The sequence below is a fragment of the Elephantulus edwardii genome, unplaced genomic scaffold (assembly GCF_000299155.1).
Source record: "Elephantulus edwardii isolate Elephantulus edwardi_28Jun2011 unplaced genomic scaffold, EleEdw1.0 scaffold00006, whole genome shotgun sequence".
In the NCBI taxonomy this organism is placed as follows: Eukaryota; Metazoa; Chordata; class Mammalia; order Macroscelidea; family Macroscelididae; genus Elephantulus; species Elephantulus edwardii.
Window position 1 is genome coordinate 28,682,615 of NW_006399756.1, and position 8,536 is coordinate 28,691,150.

The 8,536-nt window shown below is 49.8% G+C and overlaps 2 protein-coding genes across 2 annotated transcripts; one reads left to right on the forward strand and one right to left on the reverse strand.

Annotated features, from left to right (window-relative positions):
• Nucleotides 1-722: 722 nt before the first annotated feature.
• Nucleotides 723-2,413, forward strand: PITX3 (paired-like homeodomain 3). The gene is made up of 3 exons (XM_006879987.1): nt 723-843; nt 1,020-1,222; nt 1,806-2,413. Exons 1-3 carry the CDS (start codon nt 726-728, stop codon nt 2,391-2,393), a joined length of 909 nt encoding a protein of 302 aa, XP_006880049.1. The 5' UTR covers nt 723-725; the 3' UTR covers nt 2,394-2,413.
• Nucleotides 2,414-3,923: 1,510 nt separating this feature from the next.
• Nucleotides 3,924-6,445, reverse strand: ELOVL3 (ELOVL fatty acid elongase 3). Its single transcript, XM_006879988.1, has 4 exons — nt 6,345-6,445; nt 5,392-5,523; nt 4,573-4,724; nt 3,924-4,354 (listed from the first exon to the last, which is right to left on the reverse strand). Exons 1-4 carry the CDS (start codon nt 6,443-6,445, stop codon nt 3,924-3,926), a joined length of 816 nt encoding a protein of 271 aa, XP_006880050.1.
• Between the last annotated feature and the right edge of the window lie 2,091 nt (nt 6,446-8,536).

An 8,536-nucleotide genomic window follows, 5' to 3' on the forward strand; every position in this document is an offset into this window, starting at 1 on the left:
GAAACCCTTTCTGGAGAGAAATCAAATGAAATCTCTCCAGAAAACATAAACAAAATAGACAAAAGTAGAACTGCCTTAGTTAAGGATGGGGTTGCTCTGGGTACTACCTCAAACAACAATTTGAAAAAGCCAGCCAAGAAATAACATTAGCTTGGAAGTGTCACAGACCTGGTTCAGAATCCTCTCCTGCTCAGTGACTACTTTAATACAATTACTTCAAGTCCTAGATTCCTTACGTGAAAAAGGGTGTGAATACTTAATCAGGATTCATTTTCGTGAGAGTGAGAGATAATGAAGTATTTATAAATGATGGCCACGACTAGTTTCTTGGTAGAAATACCAGACCTGGTTAAAAACCAAATGGATCCCAAAAAGAGTGACTAAGTAGAGCTTTGGGCTGTATTTCCCATGTGATATGGTGAAGATTTTAAAGATGTGAGAACGTCGTATGTCATGTATAATAGTGCACATTTTTATTAATTCAATAAATGTTTCTTGAAAACCAACCATGTACCAGGCACAGTTCTAAGTGTCCAGCAGTGAACAGAGTCTAATATGCCTATCGGAGCATGAGACCCTTTCTTCTTTAGGCTGATTCTGCTCATTCTATCCTAGGATAATCCACCGGGCTTTAGGTTAGTGGCTGAGAAAGGGGTAACTGGATACCCCTGAGGTTTTTAGCCCCATTTCGTGGTGTCTCATTTCCCCTACAGATCCCTCCCTCCATGGAGTTCAGCCTGCTCAGCGAGGCGGAGGCCCGGAGCCCGGCCCTGTCGCTGTCGGACGCGGGTACTCCGCATCCCCCCCTCCCAGAGCACGGCTGCAAGGGCCAGGAGCACAGCGGTGAGCGCGCCCCCGTGTGAGAGTGGAAGAGATGACAGCTCAGTCCCTAATGCAGATGAGACGTGGGGGTGGAGGCCAGCGAGGGCCGTGAGGAGGTCCCTCGGTGAGGGGCCAGGCAGGGTGGGGAGAGAACCTGGGCCAGCCTGACACCCTGTGACCGACCTCCCACATCTCAGACTCGGAGAAGGCCTCAGCTTCGCTTCCGGGCGGCTCCCCGGAGGACGGCTCTCTGAAGAAGAAGCAGCGGCGGCAGCGCACGCACTTCACCAGTCAGCAGCTGCAGGAGCTGGAGGCGACCTTCCAGCGAAACCGCTACCCGGACATGAGCACGCGCGAGGAGATCGCCGTGTGGACCAACCTCACCGAGGCCCGTGTGCGGGTACGGCTGACCCTGACCCCACTCCAGTCCCCCTCTTCTCCGCCCCTCGACGTGCAGCTCCAGAACCTTCAGCCTGTGGTTTTCTGCCCCATCATCCCTATATTCACATCCAGTCTCCACTGTCCGCCTCCAGTTAACGCTGCCCCGTGCAGACTACTACGTCCTTGTTACTTTTGGTCTCTACTTCACTCCAACCCTCCTTGACCCCATCCTGCTTCTTTCCCCGCCCCAATGCCCGTCGCCTCCCTCCTCCCATTCCACTCATTCTAGTTGATCCGTGATACCCCGCCCCGTCTCCAAGCATTGCATCTTGTCTGCTCTCCGCTGGGTCCTGGGGCCCAGTCCTCGCCTTGGTGCCCGCACCCGAGCCGCCGCCCCCCCCCCCGCTAGGTCTGCGCCCCTGCTGACTCCCCTGCTCCTGCCCAGTCTTCGCCCTGGTGCCCGCCCCCCATCTGCCCCCCCCCCGCTATGTCTGCGCCCCTGCTCGGGTCCAGTCCTCGCCTTGGTGCCCGCCCCCAGCCGCCCCTCCCCAGGTCTGCGCGCCCCTGGCCGCGTACTGACGCCCCTGCTCTGGCGCCCGCAGGTGTGGTTCAAGAACCGACGCGCCAAGTGGCGCAAGCGCGAGCGCAGCCAGCAGGCGGAGCTGTGCAAGGGCGGCTTCGCGGCACCGCTCGGGGGCCTGGTGCCCCCCTACGAGGAGGTGTACCCCGGCTACTCCTACGGCAACTGGCCGCCCAAGGCGCTCGCCCCGCCACTCGCCGCCAAGACCTTCCCGTTCGCCTTCAACTCCGTCAACGTGGGGCCGCTAGCCTCACAGCCCGTCTTTTCGCCACCCAGCTCTATCGCCGCCTCCATGGTGCCCTCAGCTGCGGCCGCCCCGGGCACTGTGCCAGGGCCCGGGACCCTGCAGGGCCTGGGCGGGGCCCCCCCCGGGTTGGCTCCGGCCGCCGTGTCCTCGGGGGCAGTGTCCTGCCCTTACGCCTCCGCTGCTGCGGCCGCAGCGGCAGCCGCCTCCTCCCCCTACGTATACCGGGACCCGTGTAACTCGAGCCTGGCCAGCCTGCGGCTCAAGGCTAAACAACACGCCTCTTTCAGCTACCCCGCCGTGCCCGGGCCACCCCCTGCCGCAAACCTCAGCCCGTGCCAGTATGCTGTGGAGCGGCCAGTATGAGCGGCCTGGCCTGCGCATCACGGTTGATGGCCAGGGTGATCCTTCACATCCTTCCTGGACTGGGGTCGCTTTGACTTGTTTGGCCCCGCCCCGGCCAGGAGTCTGAGAGTAGTGCTTGGGCGGCTGGGGGGCAGCTGGCTCAAGAGAGGGCCTTTTCCCTCCAAGCCCTGAGGCGGGACTGGGTCCTATACACAGACTGAGCCCTTGGGACTAAGGCCAGGGACTAATTCATCTTTGGCCTATTCCATCTTCTCCAGACTCGCTTTCCTCCGTTTTCAAAGATAAATAAATGTAGCGGACTGTCAAAAGTTTGATGACCAAATTGCAGTTTGAGCTCTCTCCAAACATGAGTCTCATCTTCCCCTATTTTTAAAAGGAAGAGTGGTCTGAACAGGGTTGAGATGAAGGTGCCAGCCACCCACAAGATGACAGTCCAGGGATTCCGGGATAAAAGGGGTGTGTATGAGTGTGTGTGTGTGTCTGTTTCCAAGGAGCACAATAGTGGCATTCGGCTGCTCACCCATATTGGGCAACTCAAACTGCCGTGCAAAAGGAGAAAGCTGTGGTCTTCTGCTTGTGTAACACAGCCTTGGAAACGATGGGAACTGTCCTATGTATTTGTTTCCTGGAGAAATGTGTGTACATGAGATGTAAATCTAGAGTATCCCAAGTATGACATGTGTCTTGGGTGCCCTTTGAAGGCACATCAGTGAGCAGCTTCTATTCTCCTCTGTAGTTTCCAGTACTAGCTGAAAGAGATCCTAGCTGGGCCTTTGATGTGTGGTTTGAAAAGCTCAATACTGCCGCGCTGGTTAGCACGGTTAAAGCTGGTGCTGTGGCGCCACTTTGTGGTCTCAGGGAGCATAGTTGGAGCTGATTCTACCTAATGTAGAATAGTAAAAATGATCCTAAATTTTGTAACCTAAGATGCTTGTGACCTTAATTAAGCCATTTTACATTTCTGCACCTGAATTTTGCCAAGTCATTTGAGAGGTCTGGGCAAATTCTGGTGTGCGTTAAACTTTTAATAAGTACCTACCAGGAAAGGATTCTTGTTGAATGTCTGTATAATATGTGCCTCTTATCCTTCCACATACTTTCTTAGGCTGCCTGTCTGCTGATCACTCCCTTTTCAGAAGGTGCCCCATTCATAGCAGAATTCTTCCACCAAGTCCTCAAAGGACCACTCATTTTTTTAAAATATTTAATTAAAATATTTAATTAAAAACCAGCAAGGATTTCTGGATAGAAATATAAATAACTCAGCTCTGAAGCTCTTCCACGGTCCTATCCATTGCCATGCCTACTTGGTCTTCTCATTAAAAATAGAAGCATCAAAGTAGCACACTATCTTCCCATCCTAGGGATGATATTTTGTCTGTCATAACCTCTTTCCATTTAAGGGTACATATCCCTAAGTGGAAACCATGCAGGTATGGCACCCTAATCATTCTCCCAAACCTAAGTTCACCCCATCTGTTCTCTGGGGAGGAGAGAGCATAGGGCTCTTTCTTTGTTTTCTCCAACTCTTCACTGGCTCTTAGTCTTGTTTTTGACCTTGGGTACCAGGTAGGCTTGGCAAAAGAAGTGGGCAAAGAGGATGAAGTAGGACGCATACAAGGAGATGGACCAGAAGAAATGTTCCATTGTGGTGGCATTGCACCCTTGTTCATGCCTCCAGATGTAACTCAGGATGCTGATGACAGATCCTACAATCATCTGCAGGATTTGTAGGCTGGTGATAATCATGGGAAGCATCTTTGGGGGATTCACTTTGGCTGCCTTCAGAGTGTAATAGGAGTACATGATGGAATGTACGCCAAAATTCATGGTCATGAACCATCCACCAGCAACCATCTTGTTCTTGAATCCAAAGCATGTGAACACTAGCACTGTGCTATGGTGGTACCAGTGCACAAAGATGAGCGGTCGCTTACGCAGGATGATGAAGGCTGTGTCTCCTTTAAGAGGGGAAAAGTCAAAGTTGAGACATACTCCCAGGGTTGCAACCATAAGCACCCCCACACCAGGGACACAGGGGAAACTCTCTGGGAAAGAACAAGGGAAATGTGACAGAGAGTTTGAAGAAGAGCTTGGATGACATTTGTTCATGCCCAGGGATGGGAAGGAGTGTGATGGGTCAAGTAACAGCTCTGAAAAGGAATGCCTTGACACTTACCGAGTTCAATGATCTTGCTGAGAGAAAAAATTATGCTCCAGAATCTGATAGTGGGATGGTTGATGAAGGGGGCATAGCACACAGTCTGCTTTAGGCCCTGCCTTAATATCACAGTCCCCATAAAGCTCCATGTCCTCACTGTCCCCACGATACTAAAATTGGACCAAGAAAGGGTGTGAGAGTTATTTCCATGTACCGATCCACCTCCCTTTTGACCTGGCCAGGTCATTAAGCTCCATAATCTCCCTACCCTTTGAGGTGGGAAGGGTGACTTTCAAGAAATACAGTCACAGTTTCTGAGATGCTGGGGCCACTCTGAGAAACATAATGGGACATACAGAAGATATAGAGGCCTGGGATAGAACTAGTGAACTCTAGGGGATGGGACTGAAGACAGGGTTCAGGAGTCAGGTTCTTGGGATTAGGTAGGAGCCACGAAGGTATTGGGTTATAGAATTGAGATGATCTCAAGCATTTAAAGGAGAAAATATAGGAAGGAGGGCTTGGGGAAGTTAATGAGAGATCTTTGGAGAAGAGGTTAAAAGCTGGGAGTAATAAAGGTTGAAAAGATTTGGCAGAAGCACATATACTTAGTGAAATCAAAAGAGATGGAGCAGATATGGCCAGTTTGGAGGAAAAGAGAAACAGGGTAATATGGGAGGAAGAAGGGAGCTGAAGCTGAGAGAATGGTATGGGAAGAATTTTAGGACACAATTGAGGACTAAATAGGGATTGACACAGATGACTTTTCAGGAATGGAGGACCAGGGGAATGGGGATCTAGAGTCTAGATGTTTTCAGGTGTTCGGGAATGTCTTACCTGAAGATGGCAAGGCTAAGAGACCAGAGAAAAAGAGGCTTCTGCAGCTTGAATCCCTTCTTTGACTTCATATAGTTTTGCCCCACAAAGATGAGCAGCAAGTAGACAAAAGCTATGGTGAATGAGCTTGTCCTGGAAGGAAGAGAGAATGGTCTCACAGGTGGGGGCTGGCTAGAGGGGCTTCCCACCTATCTCTCCAGGTGAGTGCTCTGTGTTGGAGTCCAGGCATTACTAGACGAGTAAAAGGGAATGATACGACTTTCCTGGCAGAGTTAGTGTATTTAGAGTACCTGACACAGCAAGGGCTATGTCCAAGATTTTGCTCTATTGTTGGATTTGGGAGTTGTCTCACAGTTGTCTCACCCAGGGCTTTAGTGTACGAAGGCTATCACGATTATTTCTGCATAGTTGGTACATTGGTACATTGACTGGAGCACAAAGTCAGCCCACAGGCACCTTTGAGAAACTCTGAGGTAAAGTCAGAGAGCCTGGGATGAACTTGGAAGACCTCCCTAACTTGGTGTCCTTCTCCACTGCAGAGGAAATAGAACATGTGTGAACAACGTTATAATTGGAAAGGGCAGATAGTCTCCCAGGTGCTTGCTTGCTGCACCACACCAAGGACAGAGAGAGTAATCGATTAAGGTGGGTGGGAGCAGAGTTCCGTTACTCTTATTTTCCCGTGCCTAGACTCTCTTCCCTAAGACTCTTTGGCTTCTATCTCCTCTCTAGTCTTCCCTCCTTTCTCTCATTTCTCTTTACCTTCCCCGCTCTCTTTCAGCTCTAATATCTTCGAGGTGACAATCTTCTGCCCACTGCTTGAAAAGCAGGCATGCATAGGGCTAGTCCAGGGCATTTGCTCTTGATTAAAATAAATGTCCTTTCTCGCCCCACAATAATACTCAGCTGGGTCGAGTCTCTGGCACAGTGCTTCCCATTCCCCCAAATCTCACCAGTAGTCGTCCACTAGAAACTTTAAGTCAATGTCCTCCTCGAATTTGTAGGACTGGAACAGCTCTTTCCCAGTGTCAGAGTTATTCGTGGCTGTGGCCATTTCGTTCTGCAGACGGCGAGCTCTGGGGTCTGGAGAGGTGGGTTGAGTCTGGAGCAAACCTCGATGCTGGATGGGATAGATTCAGGAAGTTAGAAACCTAGTACCAACCGAGGAGAACTTCGGAAGCGGACACGTGCGCTGAACCCCAGCCTGTGTCCACTGCCGCCGGCACTACAGTATATATTGCGGAATTGCAAAACTGCGAGCAATCAGGCGCCCCACCCCCTCCGGCCGTTACCCAATCTCCGCCAAGACACGGCCCAAACCCGCCCCTGGACCGCAACCCGCTATCCGATTGGTCAATCTCAAGGGTACCTCCCACCGGCTCCTCTCACGCCCCGCCCCAGGTAAATACTGTAGACCCTCTCCTTACTAACTTTTCTTTCCCAACTTTTCCACCCTCAGCTTTTTACCTCCGCCCTCGATGACTCTCTAGGTACCGGGAGAGGCACATACTCCCTAGGCACTGTCAACTTTAACCTTTGCCTCAGTGGCTTCAATCCCTGCTTGCATGTTAAGTGAAATGTGCTCGACCTCAGAGATGTCCACATCCCGAGATGGAGGCGTCAATTCCCTGCCTCTCACGGCTGAAGAGAAGGATTACCTGTCCTAGGGAAAGGTCAGCAAAGAGCCTGCCTCTCTCATAGTGTCTCTGCTTCTTAGCTTTGAGTCGGTCTTTGCAGGTGGAATGTAGATGAACTTTAATGAATTGTTGAGGTTGTTGATGTTTGGGGAGGTGGTTATTGAGGCTGTTGTGGTGTCTTTATAATTTCCTGAATCCTTAAACTGCACCAGCTTGACATTCAATAATAACCTTGGGGAAGAAATGAGGTCACCCTCCAGCCTTCTGGAATTACTGTCTCTGGATTCCTGGAGGCCACCTAGAGTATGGGGAGGCGGGACTCCACAGGGGCTGTCAAATATACTTCTTCCTGGGTCTGTGTACCCAGCCACAAAGAAGTAAACGTAAAAGCTTTAGAGATTTTGCTGTCCTTTCGCTTCTCTGCTGAGAAAGGAGTCTTAGTGGCACAGTGAGTTTAGAGTTGAGCTACTAATAAAGACTGGAAGTTCCAACTCAACAGTCCATCATCAGGAGAGGTGAGTCTGGCTCCTCTCTTAAAAATTTACAGCCTCACAAACTCCCTTCCTCCCTCCCCCGCCCCCGCCCACTTCATTCTCAGAAATCCTAGGGGGTTGTGCTCTGTGAGTCTGAATGTACTGGATGGGGGTAGGGGAATAGGGGCGTCTAAGAGAGAGAAATACAGCTTACAATGCTTGCCAGAGTTTTGTGAGTTTGAAATAAAGTGCAAATTTGTTAAACAAGTGATAAAAGAAATGAAAAAAAAAATACTTAAAAGGGTCCCAGGTAGCTCGATACAGTGAAGTCCACGGCCTCTGGGGCCAGAAGGTCCAGAGGAATCTCCACTCCATTTCTTGAACTTTAGTGTCCTTGAAATGAAGAGGTGATAAGTCATAGCCATACTGCCTAAATGACTCTCAAGTGTATCCTGACCACTTCTCACCTGATTAGTACAGTCACCACTGTAGCCTTGTTAGCTGGTTTTATAACTTCTCCTTTAACACACTGCTTCTAATACATTAGATGCAGAAAGGAGTTCCCAAACTTAGCTGATTTTTCAGGATCTAAAGATTCTGGCTCTGTAGATGATTCCATGTTTTGAAAATAATCACCACTTTCTGTTCTTTTTTTCTGCTTAACACTCTTCAGTGACTTTCAGATGCTTCATTCCTTAGCCTGACACTAACAAGGTGATCATCACTTATTTGCTGGAATAATGAAGAAATGAAATGGTTAATATGATAATAATACCATGCAGGTGTTGCAAAACCCGAGTTGAAGTTCCAGTTTCACCATTAGCCAGTCATTTAATTTTTAGGCAAGTTACCTAATCTCTCTAGACATTCTTCATCAGGAAAATGCAAATAGTTACGTGCCTACCTACCTCACAAAGCCTTGTGAGAAGAGACAAGTTAATGTTCTTGTGTTTCATGAATGCAGAGACTGTCTATTTTGCTCAACATTTTTTGTTAATACTGGATACATAGTAGGTACTCAAATAACATTTATTG